The sequence below is a fragment of the Notolepis coatsorum genome (genome assembly GCF_963971535.1).
Source record: "Notolepis coatsorum genome assembly, chromosome: 16".
NCBI classification, from domain to species: domain Eukaryota; kingdom Metazoa; phylum Chordata; class Actinopteri; order Aulopiformes; family Paralepididae; genus Notolepis; species Notolepis coatsorum.
This window is the reverse complement of record NC_140180.1, coordinates 106,111,432-106,137,532: the sequence shown is the minus strand read 5'-3', so window position 1 is coordinate 106,137,532 and position 26,101 is coordinate 106,111,432. Positions and strand designations below refer to the sequence as shown.

Below are 26,101 nucleotides of genomic sequence, written 5' to 3'. Positions count from 1 at the left end.
AGGTAATTTTTGGGATAGGATAAATATAACCTGCATAATTTTGGATTTCAAAATGGCTGATTTTACCATTTGAACCCATTGGTATTGTATTACAAAATTGCAAAGATAAAAAATATATGGGAAATCATTTATAATGACAAAGCCATCAAATTTATTAACAAGTGAACTGTATATAACTGGATACAACTCCAAAGATCAATAATAATAATACTAACAATAATAAATTGTATTTGTAATGCACACAAACACCTAAGTGCTAAATCTCGATCTCCTGACTGCTTGAACTTTGCCAGGTTCCAATATCTTGATTGGACTCATTCTTGGATGGCAAGATCTCCTACTGTACTGCTTTAGCCACCAACCTACAAACACAAACTTAAAGTCAACGTCAGCCATAAATAGGTGAGCTCTTTCCAGAACTACTCAGCAGAAACCTCTGTAACCATTTAAACAAACGTCTCAATGTATTGAGAAAATCCATCCTCTATCTTCTTAAATTTGATCAGGTTGCACAAGTCCTGCTTGGATTCATTCTTGGACATCAGCCTCCTGCTGGTCTCCTGAGCCCTGATCCCTCCATCCCTTTTTTCTGGTGAAAAGTACTTAGCAGAGGCCTCAGTCACCATTTTAACAACCCTCTCGATGCTTTGTGTGTGGCAAGGCCAGTCGAGAACCTCCATGGGGGTGTTGATTAAGTTCTTCACCTCGGAGGTGCTTAGGGAGCAGGTGAGAGGTGGCTCTGACAAATCCTCTGACCAGCTGATTAAGCCACCAATGCTGGAAGCGTCGCTATTGATGTGAGGTGTTCTTCTGATCCTGACACAGGAGTCTCCCAGCTGAGTGTCTGGATCCCCCTCTCCCCTGATGGCCAGGATTCTCTCCACCCCCTCAATTCTCTCTTTTTGATCCTCAGAGCACAGCAGTGTTTGGAGGATGGCTTCACTGTGGGCATACCAAGCAGATCTTCTCACAGTTGGCATCACAACATCCAGCACCTCCTTCCTCTGAGACTTGAGGCAGTCCAGCTGAAACAGGATGTGCCTAGGCCCTTCGATCCAGGAGTGCTTGACCTTCATGTTGAACCAACATGGATAATACACTCCAATGATGAATTCCACAATGCATTGTAGATTATTCAGGTTCTTTCTTTTAAGTTGATGCTTTGACACCCAGAGCCTGAGGAGTCTGTTTGCTGTGGTGAGCCAGCGGCTGTGGTTTACCGGTCCAATCTCCAGCAGAGCCAGCCTTGCAGAAAGCACTCCATCCCTGATTGCACAGACCAGCTTATAGCCATAGTGTTGATCAGTTGAGAGATCTTGAATGATCTTCTCAGGCAGCTTGATCAGCGGAGGGCCAAGAAAGATCCTGGTGAAGTTAGGATTGATCTCCAAGTCTGTAACAGAATCAAGGAGCTGTCCTATTGGCCCAGACAATTTGTTGTCTGACAGAGTAGCCCCATCAACTTCAACAATGAGACGGCGCAGTGTAAGTTCACCAGTGTGCAGGTTGCACACCAACCAGACCAGCTTTCTCCCCAGGTGCAGCTCCAGCTTCCGCATTACACCTGCCTTCACTCCAGTGTTGACATTGGTCGAGTCTCCTCCAATGGCCCACAAGGTATTTTTTTTTTTTTTTTTTTTTACTTTGGCCATTTCCCTGGCTCTTTTATACGTTTATCGCATTTATACTTGGTCAAGTTCGACCGACAGAAGCAGGCTGAAAGGGTTCAGATGGGGGGGAAGACACTCTGGGAAAGGCACGGCTGCAGTCCGGGATTCGAACTCGCTCAGCCCCAGATCCGTGCGAGCACGGTTGTCCACGGCGCTGAAATAGCACTCGCGGTACGTGGTGAGCTACTGGAGCTCCCCTGGCCCACAAGGTCTTATCAGAACCTCTCTCTTTCAGCCAGGCAAACAGGACCTTAGCAATCTTCTCTGCATGGGACTCCTCTTTAGTTGCTTTCTCTGGTGTAAAGTGGAACAGATAGTTGCTGCCAGGCTCACTAGCAACACTATAGTGTTCTTCCTTGATCTTTGCAGGAAAAAATTGGTCACTGCCCTCAGCTTCCATCATCACATTGGTCATGTCAATCCGCCCATCAAAGAGGATACAGGAGATCCCCCCCCTCCTCCCTGCACTTCTCCTCAAACTCTTCCCCCAGCTCTTGCATCAACTTTTCTTGTGCTCTCTTAACCTTGTTCTTATCAACCACTTTACTTGTGTCATCTTCTAAGATGAGTCCTGCATCAATCAGAGCTGCAGTTGCTATAGCTGCAGTTGGCCTTAGACCTATGCCATACCTTACACTAGCAAGGGCGATGTTTGGAATCTCATCATAATTTTTCCGTAGCTTTGCTGAAGCTGCAGGGTCAGTTTCAGGAATGAGCTCAACTTCTCAACATCCTTCCTGGCAAGAATGAGTCCAATCAAGATATTGGAACCTGGCAAAGTTCAAGAAGTCAGGAGATCGAGATTTAGCACTTAGGTGTTTGTGTGCATTACAAATACAATTTATTATTGTTAGTGTTATTATTATTGATCTTTGGAGTTGTATCCAGTTATATACAGTTCACTTGTTAATAAATTTGATGGCTTTGTCATTATAAATGATTTCCCATATATTTTTTATCTTTGCAATTTTGTAATACAATACCAATGGGTTCAAATGGTAAAATCAGCCATTTTGAAATCCAAAATTATGCAGGTTATATTTATCCTATCCCAAAAATGACCTCATATTTGAATTCCCCATTAAGAAACACATCATTTAGACACCTTGCATGTTAGGATTTCCTTCAGATACATGTTAGCATCCATGTATGGCCAAGGGGTGAAAAATGGTAAAATCGGCCATTTTGAAATCCAAAATGATGTAGGTTAGAGTTATCCTATCCCAAAAATGAACTCATATTTGAATTCCCCATTAAGAAACACATCATTTAGACACCTTGCATGTTAGGATTTCCTTCAGATTCATGTTGGCATCCATGTATGGCCAATGGGTGAAAAATGGTCAAATCGGCCATTTTGAAATCCAAAACAATGTAGGTAGGAGTTATCCGATTAGAAAAATAATCCCATATTTGAATTCCCCACAAAAAAACACATATTTTAGACACCCCACTCGATTGATTTTCCAAAAAAAAAAAAGTATGGCCCGCCCTAATACTGCAGTCATGATTACTGCAGTAAACTCACGTGGAAGATAGAAGGGGCGACATTGGATGGAGAGATGTTCCATGTCCGGGGAGCATGAGCTGGAGAGTACCTTGATCTTGTTGGGATTTACCCAGCCGTTGTTGGTCATAAGACAGACACCCCCGCCGATGCTCTACGGTTGCTACGGTAACGGTTAATATCTGCGGAGGATCTCTGGATCCCTCTCTCCATCCCCCCCCCCCCCGAACCCGAACCCTAACATCTCTCTCTCTCTCTCTCTCTCTCTCTCTCTCTCTCTCTCTCTCTCTCTCTCTCTCTCTCTCTCTCTCTCTCTCTCTCTCTCTCTCTCTCTCTCTCTCTCTCTCTCTCTCTCTCTCTCTCTCTCTCTCTCTCTCTCTCTCTCTCTCTTCCCCCCCCCCCCCCCCCCCCCCCCAGGTGTTAATGTACCAGAGATACCCTGTGTCTCGATGCTCCGTCACCTCTACCTCAAGTGGGTCCGCCTCACCAAGCCCCAGCCTTTTAAGGACTTCCTGTGTGTGAGCCTGCGCTCCTTTGTGATGCAGAACTGCGCCGGTCCGACCAACTCTCTGAAATACGTGCCCCTGGTGACGGGCCTGGCCTCGGCCCGCAACCTGGAGCAGCTGGAGCTCGTCAGGGTGCCCTTCCTGGGAGGCCTGATACAGCATGTGGTGGAGGACAGCTGGAGGGCAGGTCTGTCTGTCTGTGTGTCTGTCTGTGTGTCTGTCTGTCTGTCTGTCTGTCTGTCTGTCAGTCAGTCGAACCCGGTGTCTCTTGCGTTGGTGACGAGCGCAATGTCCGCTGCGCCACCCAGCCGCTCAATATATTTTTTTTATAATTTTCTTTTAATAAATATCCTCAAACTAAATCCTCAATTTGAATAAAGTGATTAATCTGATTAAATTAGTCTTTTTATTTTTATTAAATCAACTTTCCAGACCCAGCCCAGGGAGAAGCCCCAGCCCAACTAAATCAATTAAATCAACTTTCTTTAACTCAATGGACGCCAAGGGGCCGCTGTTTACCTTCTGGTTAGAAGGCCATCGCTGTAATGCAATGGGGAGAATGCAGTGTTTGCGAGTGCTAAAACTATATTAAATATTATAGCTATGGATCTAATAAACACGTCGATTGTCAGTGAGTTTCTTCCAGTCAACATGCAAAAAACAGATCATTTTTTCATACATTTCCGTTTTATACCATGGTGAATATGAGTATAGTTCCAGAGCGATTCTGTCTAATCTCAAGAAACTCCAGCAAACCGTGCTTCAATGCATTTCCTTAGAAATCGTGCCATTTGTCACTTGATTTATGAATCGTTCTGAATGAATGGATATAGTGAATAAAAGAAATAACGATTAAAACCCGACTTTTCTCGTGAATGGCGCCCAATGAGTTAATGAATATAACTCATCAGTTTTTTTTAATACTATAATATTAGTGTAGTCTAATCTAGTTTATCTGCAACTGTGAAGAAAAACCCCATTGGTTTAAACAGAATGAATAGAAAAAAATATATAAAATCAATTCTTAATTTTTTATTAAAAACTAAAAATTCGAATGTTGATTTAGAATTCGAATGCCAATGTAACGAACGAAGGTTTGAACGTTCGAAAGTTTGGGCTCAGCCTAGTATATACTGACCTGTGTGTATATTAGGGCTGTCCCCGACTAAGGATTTGGATGGTCGACTATGATTGGCAAAAAAAAGAAAAGTATAATATTTTTCATATGTATTTTCTTTATTTCTTTTTAATTTTAATTGTATCATTCTATTTGGGCTGTGCGGGGTGCTTAACACTTTCAGTGCCACGGACGACATATCTAATTTTATCAGCCCCCCCGTTGAGTGCCCACAACGACAAATATCGTTTTATTGTTTTATTAGCGATCTGAATTCATATTTCATCAACCGAGTCTCCCGTTGGTACACCAGCCCCTACAGGAGCTCAGATTGGAAAAAAGCGCCCCCAATCGTCTATCCCTGTGTAACTGCAGGTCAGTCGCTTAGACTGACCTGGGATCTGGGGGGGGGGGGGCCAACTCGCTCCTTGTGCTGGCGAGCAGTCTGCTCAAGAGCGATCTGCTCGCGGGACGGGAATCAGCCTGGAATATATATTTACAGCAGCCAATAATCAATCAATGAGCGTGATCGATATTTGGAATGGCGATCAGGAATTGGAATAATCTTTTTGGAGAACATCTGATCTGAGGTAAGGAATCTATTTGACCAGTCTTGGGATAATCAGAGTTGTATTCGCTGAGATATCAACGTGTCCCCTATGTGTGATGTGGCTGTTTGGCTGTGATCGCTGATGAGGAAATAAGAGAATCGATTATTTTGGAAAGAATGATAAAAATTAAAAAAAAATATTAATTATTATTATTATTTTTTTTGTATTCGACTAAGAGGTTGGCTAGTCGACTACGGCTCCTTTCGACTGATTAGTCGACTAATAGGGGTCAGCCCTAGTGTGTATATATACTGACCTGTGTGTGTGTGTGTGTGTGTGTCTCAGGTGGATTTCGTAACCTCCACACCATAGTGTTTGGAGCCTGTAAGAACGCCCTGGAGGTGGACCTGGGATACCTGATTATTACTGCAGCTCGCAGGTTAGAGTCCAGCCCACACACCACGTCATTATTACTGCAGCTCACAGGTTAGAGTCCAGCCCACACACCACGTCATTATTACTGCAGCTCACAGGTTAGAGTCCAGCCCACACACCACGTCATTATTACTGCAGCTCACAGGTTAGAGTCCAGCCTGTACACACCACATCATTATTACTGCAGCTCGCAGGTTAGAGTCCAGCCTGTACACACCACATCATTATTACTGCAGCTCACAGGTTAGAGTCCAGCCCACACACCACGTCATTATTACTGCAGCTCACAGGTTAGAGTCCAGCCTGTACACACCACATCATTATTACTGCAGCTCACAGGTTAGAGTCCAGCCTGTACACACCACGTCATTATTACTGCAGCTCGCAGGTTAGAGTCCAGCCCACACACACCACGTCATTATTACTGCAGCTCACAGGTTAGAGTCCAGCCCACACACCACATCATTATTACAGCAGCTCACAGGTTAGAGTCCAGCCCACACACCACATCATTATTACTGCAGCTCACAGGTTAGAGTCCAGCCTGTACACACCACATCATTATTACTGCAGCTCGCAGGTTAGAGTCCAGCCCACACACCACCTTATTATTACAGCAGCTCACAGGTTAGAGTCCAGCCCACACACCACATCATTATTACTGCAGCTCACAGGTTAGAGTCCAGCCTGTACACACCACATCATTATTACTGCAGCTCACAGGTTAGAGTCCAGCCCACACACCACATCATTATTACAGCAGCTCACAGGTTAGAGTCCAGCCTGTACACACCACATCATTATTACTGCAGCTCGCAGGTTAGAGTCCAGCCCACACACCACATCATTATTACTGCAGCTCACAGGTTAGAGTCCAGCCTGTACACACCACATCATTATTACTGCAGCTCGCAGGTTAGAGTCCAGCCCACACACCACATCATTATTACTGCAGCTCACAGGTTAGAGTCCAGCCCACACACCACATCATTATTACTGCAGCTCGCAGGTTAGAGTCCAGCCTGTACACACCACATCATTATTACTGCAGCTCACAGGTTAGAGTCCAGCCCACACACCACGTCATTATTACTGCAGCTCACAGGTTAGAGTCCAGCCTGTACACACCACATCATTATTACTGCAGCTCACAGGTTAGAGTCCAGCCTGTACACCACGTCATTATTACTGCAGCTCACAGGTTAGAGTCCAGCCCACACACCACATCATTATTACTGCAGCTCACAGGTTAGAGTCCAGCCTGTACACCACGTCATTATTACTGCAGCTCACAGGTTAGAGTCCAGCCCACACACCACATCATTATTACTGCAGCTCGCAGGTTAGAGTCCAGCCTGTACACACCACGTCATTATTACTGCAGCTCACAGGTTAGAGTCCAGCCTGTACACACCACATCATTATTACTGCAGCTCACAGGTTAGAGTCCAGCCTGTACACACCACATCATTATTACAGCAGCTCACAGGTTAGAGTCCAGCCTGTACACACCACATCATTATTACTGCAGCTCACAGGTTAGAGTCCAGCCTGTACACACCACATCATTATTACTGCAGCTCACAGGTTAGAGTCCAGCCTGTACACACCACATCATTATTACTGCAGCTCGCAGGTTAGAGTCCAGCCTGTACACACCACATCATTATTACTGCAGCTCACAGGTTAGAGTCCAGCCTGTACACACCACATCATTATTACAGCAGCTCACAGGTTAGAGTCCAGTCTACACGTCATTATTACAGCAGCTCACAGGTTAGAGTCCAGTCTACATGTCATTATTACTGCAGCTCACAGGTTAGAGTCCAGTCTACATGTCATTATTACTGCAGCTCGCAGTAATGTCCCTCTCTGTGTGTCCCAGCTGTCTCACCTCTGACGTCCCTCTCTGTCCCTCCAGGCTGCATGAGGTGCGTCTCCAGCCCTCGCTCACTAAAGATGGAGTGTTCTCGGCTCTGAAGATGGCTGAGCTGGAGTTCCCCCAGTTTGAGACACTGCACCTGGGATACGTAGATGACTTCCTGCTGCAGTGTGAGTCTGTCTGTCTGACCTGTCTGTCTGACTTGTCCTGCTCTGTCCCTTCCTGTAGAGGACCTCTGTGTTGTCCTGCTCTGTCCCTTCCTGTAGAGCCTCTGTGTTGTCCTGCTCTGTCCCTTCCTGTAGAGGACCTCTGAGTTGTCTTGCTCTGTCCCTTCCTGTAGAGCCTCTGTGTTGTCCTGCTCTGTCCCTTCCTGTAGAGGACCTCTGTGTTGTCCTGCTCTGTCCCTTCCTGTAGAGGACCTCTGTGTTGTCCTGCTCTGTCCCTTCCTGTAGAGCCTCTGTGTTGTCCTGCTCTGTCCCTTCCTGTAGAGCCTCTGTGTTGTCCTGCTCTGTCCCTTCCTGTAGAGCCTCTGTGTTGTCCTGCTCTGTCCCTTCCTGTAGAGCCTCTGTGTTGTCCTGCTCTGTCCCTTCCTGTAGAGCCTCTGTGTTGTCCTGCTCTGACTTAAAATTTGATTTGGACTCTGTTCCACAGAATCAAGGAAGTCGTATGAAATTGTTGAAAAGATACATAATAATATGTCACCATTAACTCAGTGCCAGCTATTAGACTGGGCCCACTGTAGTTAGGCCAGCTTTCCATTACAACTTTTCACTGTGCGTCACATTGTTTGTAGAGCTAAATCTATATTTTATATTATAGCTATGTATCCAATAGGGCTGACCTTCGAAATCTTTTTTGGAATTCGAAGCTTCGGGGCCGAGATTCAATTTTAATTCGAAGCTTCGAAATAAAAAAAACAAATGTAAAATGAATAATAAAAAAAAAATTGCACAGCACTTTGTTCAACTTTGTCCGTGCTGTAAAGTTTAAACCTTTTTAAATCTTAGACAAATGAAACACTTTGATTTCATGAAATATTCATGAAAGTCCGACCTCATCTTTTTTTTTTTTTTTTTTTTTTATTATTGCAAAACAAAAATTATTAAAAGTCAGTACTCAACACACAATGCATAATGAAACTTTCAGTAAAGGTGGTTAAAATATATGCAAGTACAGAAACAAGATAAAACAAAATTAGTCTATAATAACATTTTAACCGTATACAGTGTATATCCAGCGAAATTACAATTATATAAATGTTAGTATATAATATACCCCTAATACCTATTTTCTAAAACCCTACACACATATGCTCCAGCTCGAACCCCCCCCTCCCGGACCCCCTCTTGGATAGTACCTCCATTATCCCTCACTCCTAACCAGACACTACCATTATAAGCTAGCTTTTATTCTCTCCACCACTTCTAACCACATTGACATTTTGGATTCATTGAGACCCAGAATTCTTGCTGTAGATATTTCTTGATATATCACATCGAGATATGTAAGAAACCACACTTTTCGGCACATTTTTTCCGGTTGAAACCAACGTGATGCGATCAGTTTTTTAGCTACTGTGATACCCGATAAAACCAATCTCTTTAGTTGTGGATTCACTGCAAACTCAAAAACATCATTCAATAGTAATACCGAGGGGTGTACAGGTATATTCCAAGATACGAGTATTGATAATTGTTGGGACACATCTTTCCAGAATGCCTTAACTGGTGGGCAGTCCCAATACATGTGCATAAATGTTCCTTCGTCCCCATTTGTACATTGGGAGCATTTGGAGTCTTGTTTAAGCCCCATTTTGCACAGCCTTATAGGAGTCAAGTATGTCCTGTGAATATAGTTCAGATTGATTTGTTGATGATCCGGGTTCCTTGATGTAAGTCGGACATTTGCCCAGGCTCCTTGCCAATCAAAGTCATTTTCCAGGTCTGGTATATCCCTCCTCCAGACAGTGTCTAGTTGAAGGGTTTCATACGAGGACGTTAGTAATTGATAATAAAAACCTGATACAAAACCTCCCAATGTTTCTCTATATCATATTTTCTTTTTATTATAATTTTTTTTAATAATCAAATTTTATTTTCATATTCGAATCCCATGCCCATCGAACGAAGCTTTGAAGTAGCCCTAGTATCCAATATCATTGTCAATTGACAGTACGAACCTTCCGTTCAAGATGCATAAAAGAAATATTTTTTTCATCAATACGTTCCTGTTTATTCTACCGTGGTGAATATGAGTGTTATATCGGAATGATCTGGGATCATTTCTGCAAGGCTATTTATAAGGCGCTAAGCTAATAACGTCAAATCCATTGGCGTTTCGTCCCTACACACGACACAGTTAAAAATCCAAATGCATATGATCGGTATTATGTTCCATCATGAATGCATGAAAGGGGGGGGGGGGGTGGAGTCGTTTCTGATTAATTGATTGCCAATAACTGCATTAGTTATTACCACAACATAGGCTGATCTGGGGGATGGCTATTAAATCCTTGCACGATCAAGCTGAAATTGACGTCAAATTGCTCTTACCTTTGGCCGGTTGGATTCCAAAAAGAATTTTCCAATTATTTGATCGCCATCTGGTAGATCATATGTCCATTGACCCATGCCATAATCCTTTACTGCATAATGAATTCGGCGTCCCAAGAAGTATTCCATGCGATCGAGTGAAGGCCTCGCTTCAGACTAACAGAAAAGTCCACCCGGAGAGATTTCAGTGTGACACCTGGTCTGCAACAGGGCTTACTGCATTCTCGAGACAGCGCCACTACCAGGATATGGCTGGTACTGCACCTTCGGACTTCCAATATGCCTTTTCCAGGCAAAATACAGCTCTGTGACAGTGAATAGGATATTAATATCGAAAAAGAAAAACAAACCAAAAATGTTATATTACATGGCTGGCACCAAACGGTTGTCGGGCAAACACGTAATATTACGTGGATGGCACTGATTGAGTTAACAGGGTTGGAATTGGCATACAGTGCAAGGAAGAATGGAACATTTCAAACCCAAAAACCTTCATGCTGTCAACTTACATCCTGTGTATGTGTGTGCGTGTGTGTAGCTAAGATGAGCCACTCTGAGCTGGTGAAGTACGGTCTGGCTGACGTGATCGAGAACCCAGGGATCATCACTGACATCGGGATGAAGGCTGTTAATGAAGTCTTCACCAACATCAAGTACCTGCTGGTCTACAACTGTCCTCACCTGCACAACCCTCACACCTGGATCACTGGTACACACACACACACACACACACACACACACACACACGCACACACACACACAAAGACAGCAGGTGTCGATGGCAGAAATCCTGATTTTCTAACGCCATTGATCGATTGAATGATTGAAAACTTTATTAACAGATTGCAGAATGGGTACAAGTACAATACAGTATGGCTCAATAGCCTCGCCGACAAGTAAAATCCATAATATATAGGCACATTTTAAGTCCCTCATTACCCCAATCAATCAGATTATATTTCTTTAAATGTGCCTGCTGGCAGGCCAGTTAACACATGGGTTGCCAGACGGATATCACGATTTATCGCTTGGATGCCACCACGTTAATCAATGGGAGGACAAGCACATTTGCGAACGCATAAACTATATCTTAAATTATGGCTATGTGTCTAATACACCCGTCGCTTATCAATGACTTGCTTGCAGTCAACATGTATGAAACGGATTGTTTTTTCATCAGTACATTTCCGTTTTATACCGTTTTGAATACGAGTATAGTTTCGGAGAGTTCTAGTAATTTCAGAGAAATTCCGCGAAAATAGCCATTTACTGGAATACACAAAACACGTTGTCATTTTCCGGCTGATTTATGAATCGTTTTCAAATAAACGCTAGATTATCGAGAGTATTTGTCTTCTTATGCACGATACAAAAGCGGGCTGAAAAATAATTTATTCGTGCCGCGCTCAGCGCCTAACGCCACACACACACACACACACACACACACACACACACACGTTGTGAAATCTGTGAAAAACAACTCTGATTAACCCAAAACTGGTAACATAGATTCCTTACCTCAGATCAGATGTTCTGCAAAAAGATGAATCCAATTCTTGATCGCCATTCCAAATATTGATCGCGTTTATTGATCCAACGTTATAGTCCGAAACGCATAATCAAAAGCTGCTCCGAGCCTCAGCAGGGAATCTGGTAACAGACACTGCTTGCCAGAGATGGGAAAACCCTGGACCGGAGTTTTTCTCTGCACTTTTTCACTCAATCCAATCCAATGATGTGCATTACCATCCGGGAGACGATAGGGGGCGGTATTTGCCCTTTTCGAGCTCAGCCATTCCCAATGATAACGTCAGGCTGGACGGATGAAAAATGAATGGATATCGCTAATAAAAGAAATAACGAGAAATCTCGTTATTGGCAAGCAAATCTCGTTGTTGGCAACCAATGTGTTAATGGAATGAATAATCAAATGAGATCTTGCTAGCGAAAATAATTAGTTCAACTCTTTCAGAATAAGTAGATAAAAACAAGCCCAAAGAGTATCTAATTGATACGAATTAATAGATACTTATGAGGATATCTGTACTGTATGTGCTTAGGTATCATGTACTATATAAATGCATGGTTCCCAAAGTGTTCAAGGCGCGACCCCCGAAATAACAGAGAGGGAGTTGGAGGCTATACAGTTTCACTATTAATCAGGTTTTAATCTGTTTCGGACATCATCCATACATGCATTGAATTGATTTACCTTTGGTTTATACCAGTGACACCAGCCATGTTAATCACCCTCTTGTTCATCATCAGATAACAGTGCTTGAACAGATAAATGCATTTTCTCAAATACATTCATCAAAACGTCAAAAGCTTGCAATTGCTCATTTATTTTCTCAAGTCACGTCCACGTCATCAAATTCGTCAAACAGCACATCTCCTCCTCAGACATTTTAATCCCAGTTACAATATCACAATAACGTGTGAGTGACAGTGATACAATTCAACAATCCACATATTCAGATTTGTCGTAATTCACATCCACAATCCACGCATAGACGCTTCAATTTATGCTTGAATGAAACACAATCCAGGCGCTCCGTTAAGCAAATACATAAACAGTGGAGAATATGAAATGAATCGGAGCCAAACGCCCGATAGGTTTCATTCATTAAAAATATCCCCGCGGGATTCACATTTGCAATGATCCGTTATTAAAATAACCACATAGTGTGTGTCGCGACTCGCGAGCGCCGTATCCGTATAACTATGACGTGCATTATTTAGGACAAAGTAAATCCATAGGCTGAATATGATTTATTATCAGCATTTTAGGTATATTATTTTACATTTCAAAAGCCCCCTCTAGAAAAACGAAGCACAAAAACATAATTCAGAATGGTATAATGGGATCTAGACTGAGGATTATTTCAGGAAGGGAGCTGGCATTTCTTTGTGAGGGCGTGGCAAGTTTATCGAGCTAACTGAACTAAACCCTGTGCTGGAGCAGGTTCAAACTTTCTGATCTGTTGCCATAGTGATTCAGACAATCGCACGTCGGGGAACCGAAAGGTCTAGCTTAAGTCAAGTTATCCTGAAAATTATCCGGCTAACTCAGTGAGCCAGGTACGAGGAACAGGGCCCTGGATCACTGGTACACACACACAACCCTCACACCTGGATCACTGGTACACACACACACACACACACACACACACACACACCTGGATCACTGGTACACTCGCACAACCCTCACACCTGGATCACTGGTACACACACACACACACACACACACACACACACACACACACACACACACACACACACACACAACCCTCACACCTGGATCACTGGTACACACACACACACACACACACACACACACACACACACACACACACACACAACCACAACCCTCACACCTGGATCACTGGTACACACACACACACACACACACACACACACACACACACACACACACACACACACACACACACACACACAACCCTCACACCTGGGTCACTGGTACACACACACACACACAACCCTCACACCTGGGTCACTGGTACACACACACACACACACACACACACACACCTGGATCACTGGTACACTCGCACAACCCTCACACCTGGATCACTGGTACACACACACAACCCTCACACCTGGATCACTGGTACACACACACACACACACACACACACACACACACACACACCTGGATCACTGGTACACTCGCACAACCCTCACACCTGGATCACTGGTACACACACACACACACACACACACACACACACACACACACACACACACACACACACACACAACCCTCACACCTGGATCACTAGTACACACACACACACACACACACACACAACCACAACCCTCACACCTGGATCACTGGTACACACACACACACACACACACACACACACACACACACACACACAACCCTCACACCTGGGTCACTGGTACACACACACACACACAACCCTCACACCTGGGTCACTGGTACACACACACACACACACACACACACACACACACACCTGGATCACTGGTACACTCGCACAACCCTCACACCTGGATCACTGGTACACACACACACACAACCCTCACACATGAATCACTGGTACACTCGCATACACACACGTGTGTGTATACACAAATAAACACACACACGTATACACACATAACCAGACACACACACTGGTATCACATGAATTATTGCAAATTCAACAAAATTCCCCAACTTTTGCGAGGGCTTGCAATTTAGCAAAATTCCCCCGATTTCTCTGCAGTAAATGTCCAAATCAACAAAAGTACTTATTGGTCACAGTATTCTTCAATAACGTTGAATGGTGATCCATTTTGTAAATAGTTTTGTTCTCTGAACAATATCTTTGTTGGCAGACCGCTCCTTAGGGCAATCTGTTATCAGCATTTAGCAAGCATAGCATCACATGACTTGACACTCTGGTGAAGGGGCACTTCAATGCTGATCTGTTTTGCACTCACACACACCCAGAAGCATTGTTGTGTTAATTACAGTTCCATGTTGTACATTTAGCAATAACTTGTCTTATATATTTACTCTCAATAACTGTCGAACTAAATAAATGTGTGCAAAACAGTTTTTTTATGAATGCGAGATTATGTGCAAAATAAATCTGCCTTGTGCCCCTTTAACGAGTGCCAGCGACGTGTATCGTCGTCTTATTATGCCCCCCGTTGAGTGCTGACGACGCGATTTGTAATTTAATTTTTTTAATAGTGATCTGAATTCATATTTCATCAACCGAGTCTCCCGTTGGTACAGCAGCCCCTCCAGGAGCTCAGATGGGAAAAAAGCGCCCCCTATCGTCTATCCCTGTGTAACTGCAGGTCAGTCGATTAGACTGACCTGGGATCTGTAGATCTGTAGAGGTGGAGCCAACTGGCTCCATTGTGCTGGCGATCTGTCTGATCAAGAGGGATCTGATCGCGAGACGAAAATCAGCCTGGAATATATATTTACAGCAGCCAATAATCAATCAATAAGCGTGATCGATATTTGGAATGGCGATCAGGAATTGGAATAATCTTTTTGGATAACATCTGATCTCAGGTAAGGAATCTATTTGACCAGTCTTAGGATAATCAGACCTGTTTTCACGGAGATATAAGAGTTTGCCCTATGCTGTGTGTGGCTGTGATCGCTGATGAGGAAATAAGAGAATCGATATTTCAGCTCGCGTCTATAGCGTGCATAAGTACACATATACTATCGATAATCTAGCATTTATTTGAAAACGATTCATAAATAGGCCGAAAAATTACAATGTTTTTGTGTATTCTAGAATATTCCAGTAAATGCCTTTTTATCACGGAATCTATATATTTTCCTTGAAAACAAGGGCTTTTCAAAATGCTATAAAACGAAAATGAACCGATAAAAAAAACAATCCGCTTCGACAATGTTGACTGCAAACAAGTCATTGATAAGCGACGGGCAGATTAGACACATAGCCATAATTTAAAACATAGATTAGGCGTTTTTAACGCTAACATTGAAGTGGATGATGGCATTCAACAGGGTAAAAAGGTAAACAAGGTAGGCACTGATAGTGTTAACCCATTCACTACCACACTACAGATGCTTAACCTTTCACTACCAACCGTCTGTAGTGTGGTAGTGAAAGGGTAAGGGTTAACCTTCTGTAGTGTGGTTGTGAAAGGGTTAACCCTTTGTCATGTGGCAGTGAAAGGGTTAACCTTCTGTATTGTCGCAGTGAAAGGGTTAACCCTTTGGTAGTGTGGTAGTGAAAGGGTTAAGATCCGCTAGAAAAGACCGTTCACCACTTCATACAAATTGGTTTAATCCATAAATCCGTTCGGAAACGTTGTATTATGAAAGGAGACATTTATGGGATGTCTGGTCATCGTACTATTCTCTCTGTGGGCCGACGCATGTCAGAGATGATCCAGACATGTAAACACACCAGCCACCGGGAGGAAGTAAGTACGGGAGGAGGTTGGGGTCAAAAAAGGTAATGTGATTAATTGTTAAAATGAATAAAAAAAAAATACGTATTCATATTGATAGCCCTATTTCTTTTTTATATAATATTGAAAATCGCAAAACATTTCCTGGATACACACACACACCTACTGTACATACACACGCACACCGTCATATGTGGATCACTGGTACACACACAATCCTCATACATGGATCCCTGGTGCACACGCACACACACACACTTTTGGGATTGTCTTTTGTTACTTACTGCCAAGGCTAATAATAATAATAATTTTCTCTCCTATCCTCATCTCCTCTCCTTCTCTTTCTTCTTCTCTCTCCTCTCTCCTCTCCTCCTCTTCATTCCTCTCTCCTCCTATCTTCTTTCCTCTCCTCCCCTCTCCTCCTCTCTCCTCTCAGACCAGTCTAGATGGAGTCGTCTAGTGGATCTGACGCTGGTTCGTTGTCATGCTATAAAGCTGGACTCCTTCTCTCAGTTCATAGAGCTGCTGCCCAGTCTGGAGTTCATCTGTCTGGATCAGATGTTCAGAGAGCCACCCAAGGTACAGACACACAGACACACTGCTCTGCCACCCAAGGTACAGACATTCTTTTTATCCGATTCATTTTATTTAAGTAATAATCAACACATGAATCGATTATCAATATTGAATTATCACCCAGCCCTACACACACATTGGTGCACGCACGCCTTTTGTACTTCTGTTTCCTTAAAATGGCCTGTTAGCATTATTATTGTTACTTCAACGATAGACCTGTTCGCTGTATACAAACAGATACTAATTAATTTCGCAGCAGGGGGGCATAATCCCACGGGGACAATGCATTGGTAACTTGTTTCAAATCACAATATATACCCCTGTGAATATTATTGCACGGATCGCAATACAGGCGCGCGTGTGGTAGCGTGCGCAATGATATTTTGACAGTGATATGCGAGTGGTCCTGAGAGAAGCTCCTGTCCCGCGTGTTGTGTCTCTCTCTCTCTTTCTCTCTTTCTCTTTCTCTTTCCCTTTCCCTTTCCCTTTCCCTTTCTCTTTCTCTTTCTCTTTCTCTTTCTCTTTCCCTTTCTCTTTCTCTTTCTCTCTTTCTCTTTCTCTTTCCCTTTCCCTTTCCCTTTCCCTTTCCCTTTCCCTTTCCCTTTCCCTTTCCCTTTCCCTTTCCCTTTCCCTTTCCCTTTCCCTTTCCCTTTCCCTTTCCCTTTCCCTTTCCCTTTCCCTTTCCCTTTCCCTTTCCCTTTCCCTTTCTCTTTCTCTTTCTCTCCTCTCTCCTCTCTCTCTTTCTCTCTCTCTCTCTCTCTCTCTCTCTCTCTCTCTCTCTCTCTCTCTCTCTCTCTCTCTCTCTCTCTCTCTCTCTCTCTCTCTCTCTCTCTCTCTCTCTCTCTCTCTACCTGTTTAACTCTTTCAATGCCATGCCTGGTTTTCCATTTTACCGCTTGAATGCCACCATCCGCGCCAATGTTAACGTTAATATCGCCTAATCTATGTTTTAAATTATGGCTATGTGTCTAATCTGCCCATCGCATTATCAAAGACTATTTTCCAGACAGTGCTGTGAAGGCAGATTGTTTTTTTATCGCGTCGTTGCCGTTTCAGAGCAGTTAGAAAAGCCCCCGTTTTGATATAAAAAACAGCTCATTCCGGAGCATTCTATGAAAATCGTCTTTTAGTGGAATATTCCACAACGTTGATATTCGTCGGCCTTTTTATGAATCGTTTTCAAATAAACGCTAGATGATCAATATTATACGTGCACGCACGCACATTACGGCCGCGCGCGGATAATCGCCTCGTTGATTTCCTCTCGGAGTTTTACATTGAAACCGAAAGAAGACATTTCACAAAACAGCTTATAACTTCATCAAACTTACTCTGATTATCCTACCACTGATAACATAGAGTCCTTACCTGACATCAGATGGTATCCAACTGGTATATTCCAATTCCTGATCACCATTCGAAAAAATCGATACGTGTATGGATCCAACGCGACACAGTGGATCTCCATGATCCGAGGGGATCTGAGGCTCCAGAATGAACTCTAGTAACCCCGGCTGGATCAGTGAACTGGAAAATGTGGAGTACCGGATTTTTTTCCCCATTCATTTTCATTGAGTCCATTCCAAAATCACTTATGTCATCTGGGAGACGACAGGGGGCGCTTTTTTCCACAGTGATCACCGGCGCAGCTCGGCAATACTCGGGTAGGCTCGGGTGATGCAATAATTTTTCAGATCGCAAAAAAAAAAAAAAAAAAAAAAAATCCGAGAAATCTCGTGAGTGGCTAGCAACCACCTATAAAAAAACACGAGAAATCTCGTGAGTGGCACTGAAAGAGTTAAGGAAGTGTCGGTAATTCCACTCGCTCTGTTGTTGAGCGAATTGTTGATTTGTGGGCGGTGACTACAACCAGTGCCTTACTCACGTCAGCAAAACAGTCAAATCAGAATGGCTTAGTTCAGTGAGGGAGGATCTCGTGAACTCGAGACTATACTGATGAGCCAAAATGAGAATTAGAGACACAGACCCCATTGATACAAACCCCCATTGCTAGAAAAGACAGGGGGCCTTTAAGTGGTTGTAGCTACGGCTGTGGGGGTGCTGGAGACACGATCCAATAGACTTTTATACGCCAGAGTCTCCTGAACACGGAGAGACCAATCCCAAATCGATCCGCAAGTTTCTCGGCGCAGATTGCCCACAGAGTCTCTCTGGATTGTCCAGAGATCTAGGTTTATCAATCTGCGCATTGCAGAGTTGGGGAGTAGGTGCGAAAAAGTGATTATAGCTCGGCCCGATAAAGTTCCAATCGACTTGGGATTGGTCTCTCCGTGTTCAGGAGACTCTGGTGTATAAAAGTCTATTGGATCATGTCTCCAGCACCCCCACAGCCGTAGCTACAAGCACTTAACACAATAACTGCCACGCAATATCAGCATCTTATAGCTCTACCGCCACGCTGTAAACGATGGGAGTCGCTCACCTTGTTTGCAGGGCTATAACTATTTAAATATTATAGCTATATCTGATATACTATTGCCCATTCGACATCGGGTATCTATTCAAGATGTGGGAAAGTAATACTTTTTCCATTCATACGTTACCGTTTTATACCGTGGTGAATATAAGTATAGTTTTAGAGTGGTCTGGGGTATTTTCCTAGAACGCTAGTTATAGGCCCTGACGCATATTATACTTAATCCATTGGCATTTCGTCCCTATACACGCTACAATAAAAAATCCAAATGCATATGATCGGTATATATTATGTTCCATCATGCATGAAGGAAATGGGGGGGGGGGGGGGTCATTTATGATTAATTGATTGTCAATAATGGCTTTCTTTAGTGCATCAGCATACATTGATCAGATGGATTGCAATGAAAGAAATGGACAATCAAGCTGGAATTAATGTTAGATTGCTCTTACCTCCGGCCGATGATACTGCAGAAAAAATATTCCAATTATTTGATTGCCATCTGCTAGATCGTAGGTCCATTTGGCCGACACCATAAACTCCAAAAGCATAATGATTCTTGCGTCTCGAAGGCGATTCAATGCACTCGACTGTTCATCTGGATTCACGTTACAAGAAAACTGTGCCCGGACGACATTCACAGATGCACAGAGTCATACTTCCTGCAGAAAGTGAGTGCAACATCGCCCGAAATCCACCAGGCGGCGGTATCGGGCCGTTGTAATCGCTGACAGAGTGCCAGAGTTTCCCAGAGCCTTGCTGGATGAATTATGAATGGAAATAGCGAATAAAAGAAATAACGATCACAATAACGAGTTAACTCGTTGTTGGCGGGGAATGTGTTAACACTTCCGGCGCTAACAGCAGAGGGCGCTTTGGCCCTTCAGCGCCAGTGCTTTATCCAATGTAGGATAGGACTTATTTGCGAGTGCTTAAAATATATCAAATATAATAGCAATAGATCTAAATAACACAGTGATCGCCAAAGAGTTGCTTCCAGTCAACATGCACGAAACAGATAATTTTTTCATACATACATTTCCGTTTTATACCGTGATGAATATCAATATATTTCTAGAGCGTTCTGTCTCATCTCAATAAACTCCAGCAAATCGAGCTTCAATGTATTTAGTTAGAAATCGTGCCATTTGTCGCTTGATTTATGAATAGTTTTCAAATAAATGCTAGATTATCGATATTATGTGTCCTCATGCACGAACAGAAGCGGGGTCTGAAAAATTGCTTCTTCGTACTTTGGTCGGCACGAACCTCACACACACACACGCTCCGATGGCGGTGAAAGGAACATCTGATTAACCCAAGATTCGTGACAAAGTCCTTACCTCACATCTGTTGTCCTGCAAAAAGATGAATCCAATTCCTGATCGCCATTCCAAATATTGATCCCGTTTATTGATCCAACGTTATATATCCAAAACACATAATCCACGCTGCTCCGAGTGTCCCCAGTCAATGTGTTATAACGATACTGCATGCCCGAGAAAAAAACCCTGGACCGGACTTCTTAGATTGATGCACAGCCCCAGCCAGAGGGATTCCAATGATGTGCAATACCATCCGGGAGACGATAGGCGGCGGTATTTGCCCTTTGCGAGCCCAGACCCATTCCCAATGATAACGTCAGGCTGGATGGATGAAAAATGAATGGATATAGCGAATAAAAGAAATATCGATTTAAAACCTGAGATTTCTCGGGTTTGGCGCCCAGAGCATGTTAACCCATTCTCCGCCGATGACGTGTTAACACGTCATTCTCCGCCATGCGTAATCTGTCAATGACGCCGTAAGGCGTCTTTGAGATCAATATTTCATATTTTCGCCATGCTATTCACATTTCACCCACGGAGTCTTGGCTGGTGCTGTAGGACTCCGCTCAACTCTGCAACGCTTCAATACCGCCACCTTGTGGCCGATCGACGAGTTGCCAAACCGGAAGTGGCCGAAAGTGCTTGGTCCGTCCCCTATTCCGTCCGGCCACTCGCTATCGCTCTCGGGACTCAATCCAGACACCATGGATATCGATCCGTTGCCATAACTCAATAAACAACATGATTTGGACGTATATTAGTATTATACAAACCGGAACTGGATCACCTCGATCAACATCACATAACTGGGATCTGTTTGCGCCAGTGTGATCGCCCAACGGTAAGAGGAGGCTGACGTTACTTTCAGCCTGTTTGTTTATTATTATCCATACAAACTGCTCTGATCAATATATCACCCATACTACATAAATGATTTAACGTCGGCCACGGAATTATAAACGACCCCCCCCCCTCCGTTCACCCGCAGATGATTAAGTCATAACGTCTAGGACCATGTACAGTTGACATTTTTAATATAACGTTCATCTGTGTCAAACGACATTTGATGATCTAATATATGCATTTATGTCTATATCTCACGTTCTAGGAAATACTGCAGAAAACGATAAAAACATATTTATACTCTAGACGGTATTTTTGTATGAATGTGTGAATTAAAAAGTAAAACGTTCCTACATCCTGAACGATAGCTAATCGATGTTGAATGGGCCATAGTAATGTCAATTTAGCAATACAATTTAAAAAGTTATAGCCCTGCAAAGAAGGTGAACATCTCCATAGACAAATAGCGCTGGCAGAGAGGATACAGCGATGGATATAAGCTCCGGCAGAGAATGGGTTAACCCGGACTATCTCGGGTTTGGCCTCCAAAGGGTTTGTCAAGGCTCTCATAAATTCACATGAGATTCATAAATGTTCTCCCCCCGCTCTCTCTCCCATGATTTCATGTGTGTGTGTGTGTGTGTGTGTGTTTCAGGGCTGTGCCCGGGTGGGTCTCAGTGCAGGGACCGGTATTGGAGTGTCGTCCGCCTTGGTCAGCAACCAGAACTCCAATAACGACAATGACAACAATAACAACAACAACCATCACAACAATAACAACAACAACGACAACAACCTTCCTCCCCCTGCACCACCTGGCAACAACATCAACAACCAACGACCACAACCACCGCAGCCTGACGGTAACATGCTCGATTAATCACTGGATCAGTGACTCTCAACGTGGGTTCGAGGACCCACAGGGGTCCTTGAGGGCGGTTCCAGGGGTCCCCAGTAAACTTGGGAATAGTTAACTCATTAGTTAGTCACCTTGTTTGTAGAGCTAAATCTATATTCTATATTATAGCCATGGATACTGTAACTGAGGGGTACAATTCCCTGACTGTATTGATAAGTATGGTATCATTAAACCACTACCGCTTTATGTACTTTAATTACTGGCCATACAGTACATGATATATAAATATGATAAACACTTCCCACAATAAATCGGTTCCACACAAAGTTATAATTAAGTATTTATTGCAGCAAAAGGTACATAATATACTTCTCTATTATACTTTGAATGCACTTGTAAGGCAAAGGAATGTGCGTAGGCAAATCAATAATGAATGTCCATTCTCTGGTTACGCAGGAGGTAATTATACGACCTGAATCTTAGGGAATTATATCTATGGTGCACTGATGATATATAGCGGGAGATACTGAAGGGTCCCCCCGGTTGTAAGCCAGCAGGGGTAGAGGATCTGTCGGTAGTAGAGAGTCTGGTCAACGATGACTAAGGAGACTCCAAGTACAGGAGACGGTGCAATAGTCTCTTGATCCACAGACGAATACAGCTGTTCTCCGTAGACTGTAGCTCCACAGTGAAGAAAGCTAGCCTGCCTCAGGCTCTCTGAGGCGCAGACTCGACGTGGCTCCTCACAGGGTAAATCCCACACACGTGTAGGCGTCGGCGATTCTCCGCTCCATAAATCACAGGACCAAAACAAATATAATCCAGCCGTAAATGGCTATGCAGTCGTCGGGTAGATTAATCCAGTGTACATGTCCACACGATCCTCGTCTAGGTCTCCTCGGGTGAAAGCGCCATGAAAGCAGCCCAGCCTGGATAAGCACTCTAGCTGGTACGAGGAAGCGTTGGTGATGCTGGTCACTGTAGAACTTTAGCCGCACGATACACTATACACAAATAGACTATTACTGACTTAATAGAAATATGTCGCACTCGACGGTATAGCGCCAAACTCTGACACTTCAGTTATTAATTCGCACGCGGTCTCAATGCTCTATTTGGGGCCAAACAGGCCATACTTCACTGCACGGAGTATCGTAGGTGAGGCTTCAACTTTAGTTCCTAAGACTTCTGACTAAGTGCTTCTGTATTCAACTGCGCCATATTTATATGCACAGCGAACAATCTAGTGCCAGCCTCATTTCTGTCTCGTATTCCTGGGCAAGGCCGGGCATGTACAGACATGTCTTGACGGTGGCTTTGAACCTGACTCTGGAGGCATGGCCCTGGCGCCTGTGGACCGCTGTCCAATAGGAGAATGAAATATTATGGTCTGTACTAGGCTAAAGGGATATTCCGTGTATATGTACAAGGAATATACAAGGGATATCAAAACGATATACAAATACTATGCAATATATATCAATCAATAAATATATATATTCGGTTTAATCTGATCCTTTGTAACAGCCGCCTCCTAATTAGTCCCACCTAATTAGCTAAGCAGAGACAGATTAACCGCACTGTCCACTACTCAATGTCTGTTGTGAGGGGTCGGGCAGTTCACAAAGTCATGGGGTCATGGTCGTCATCGATAGTATCGGGGAGCCTTGGCAGTTCTATTAGCCTCGCCACGGGTCGGGTGTAGATCCGTCCTTGGACGAGCACTTCGGCTGCTCGGACCTTTCCGTCGGCACCGGTGATCACTTTGCTTACGCGGCCAGCCGGCCACATAGCTCGGGGTAGTGACTGGTCGATAATCATGACGACTGTTCCTTCTGTCAAATTGTCTCTCTCTTTCACCCATTTCTGGCGGGTCTGTAGAGACGGTAGATAGTGGAGTAGGAAGCTGTTCCAAAACTTGTCACCCAATACTTGACTGTACCTCCACATTCTTCGGCCGTTCGCTTCTTCAGGCCTGTACATTGTCTGTGGTAGCGCAGGGTCCAGCCGCCCCATCAAGAGTGTGTTGGGGGTGACTGGGTCGACATCTGCTACATCACTTGAGACGTAACCGAGGGGCTTTGAGTTCAATACTCCCTCGATCTCCGTGAGGACTGTCATTAAGACTTCTTCCGCCACGGTCTGGGCACCAAGCACGGCGTACAGGGCTGTCTTTATTGAACGTACTTCTCGTTCCCAAGTTCCACCGAAGTGAGGTGCGTTCGGGGGATTAAACTGGAAGTCAATCTGGGATGGAGCGAGGTGGGTCTTAAGTTCTGGGCCCATAGCTTGGAAGCTCTCTCTCAGCTCTCTTTCTCCGCCTTTGAAGTTTGTCCCGTGATCAGACAATAATATAGACGGTTTGCCTTTCCGCGATGTGAATCTTCGGAAGGCCATAAGGAATGAGTCTGTGCTCATGGTTGGAAGGAGTTCTATATGCATCGCTCGGGTGGTCATGCATTTGAATACAATACCCCACCGCTTCTCGGTTCCTCTTCCTTTCCTTATATACAGCGGGCCGAAACAGTCCATACCGGTGGAGTGAAAAGGCTTGTCGCCGAGTCGGAGGCGACAGGGAGGTAGGTCAGCCATCCGGGGTATACTGGGCTGCGCTCGCCATTTACGACAGTCTAGACAGGTTCGCTGGAAGCGCCGCACTGCTTCTCTCCCTTGCAGTATCCAATAACGACGTCTGATCTCCGCGAAGACTCTCTCTGCCCCGGCGTGATGCACATCCTCGTCGTATTTCTTTATGATCAGCTCTGTGACCTTGTGTCGGCTGTTTAAGACTATCGGGTACTTGACGTCATCCGGTAAGTCTGGAGCTCTCCGCAGACGACCACCCACTCTGATGAGACCATGGGCGTCGCTCTCGGGGGCTAGGTGGAGCAATCTGCTGTCTGATGGGACGGGCTTTGCTCCCTGTAGATAGTCTAGCTCATCGGGAAACGAGTCTCTCTGGGCTCGTTGTAGTAGAAGAAGTTCTGCTTCTTCGTAGTCAGCTGCTGTAATGTCAGTAGTGAGCTGAACCTCTGGGTGGTGCCACAGGAATGTCTTTAGCTGCGCACTCTCTAGGGTGAGGCAATCGTCTATGTCGGGGTCTGTGGAGACGAGTGTGTTCAATCCACAGAACATAGATTTCTTGTTTTCGGCCTCCTCCTTACTCTCTTCCCGTGGGGTGGGTGTAGGCCACTCTTCTTCCGGGAGCTTGAGGAACTCTGGCCCGTCACTGTATAGGTTGTGACGGGTGAGGTCATCCAGGGACATTCCCCGGGTGATGACGTCAGCTGGGTTGTGTTTTGTGTCCACATACCTCCAGCTTGCTACTTCTGTTAAATCTTGAATCTCTGTGACTCTGACTCCCACGAAGACCTTGTATCTGCACGAATCAGACCGGATCCATGTGAGTACTGTCGTGGAGTCTGACCACAAGATTGTTCTTTGCACCGGAATGGTGAGTTCACGTTGGATTAACGTGGCGAGTTGCGCTCCTGCTAGGGCTGCGCAGAGCTCTAGACGCGGGATAGATTGTTGCTTTCGTGGGGCTATTCTTGAGCGAGCCAGGATGAAAGCAGTATGTATTTCTCCTCCCTCCTCTCGGGCACGCAAGTAGGCCACCGAACCGTAGGCTACTTCGGAGGCGTCGCTGAAGACGTGCAGGTCCATCTGGCACGTCTCCGGCCTCACTGTGGGTGGGAAGTAGCTGCGGCGTATGTTGACACCTGGGAGTGAGCTGAGTTCCGTCTCCCACTCTCTCCATGTGGATGCAAGGTGTTCGGGTATGGGGTCGTCCCAGCCCTGGTCCTTGTCCCATAACGCTCTTACAATCATCTTTGCCCTGGTGGTGTAAGGTAGAATACATCCCAACGGGTCATATTGTCTGGCGAGTGTTCTGTAT

General features: G+C 44.4%; 1 protein-coding gene across 1 annotated transcript in view; it reads left to right on the top strand.

Moving 5' to 3' along the window:
- The window catches only part of fbxo38 (F-box protein 38), an 86,929-nt gene that overhangs the window by 16,354 nt on the left and 44,474 nt on the right, over positions 1-26,101 (top strand). Inside the window, exons 5-10 of the mRNA XM_084332145.1 lie at positions 3,595-3,870; positions 5,697-5,790; positions 7,708-7,838; positions 10,759-10,929; positions 16,597-16,739; positions 22,000-22,207. Coding sequence (XP_084188271.1) covers positions 3,595-3,870; positions 5,697-5,790; positions 7,708-7,838; positions 10,759-10,929; positions 16,597-16,739; positions 22,000-22,207 — 1,023 coding nt within the window. The remainder of the gene's footprint in view (positions 1-3,594; positions 3,871-5,696; positions 5,791-7,707; positions 7,839-10,758; positions 10,930-16,596; positions 16,740-21,999; positions 22,208-26,101) is intronic.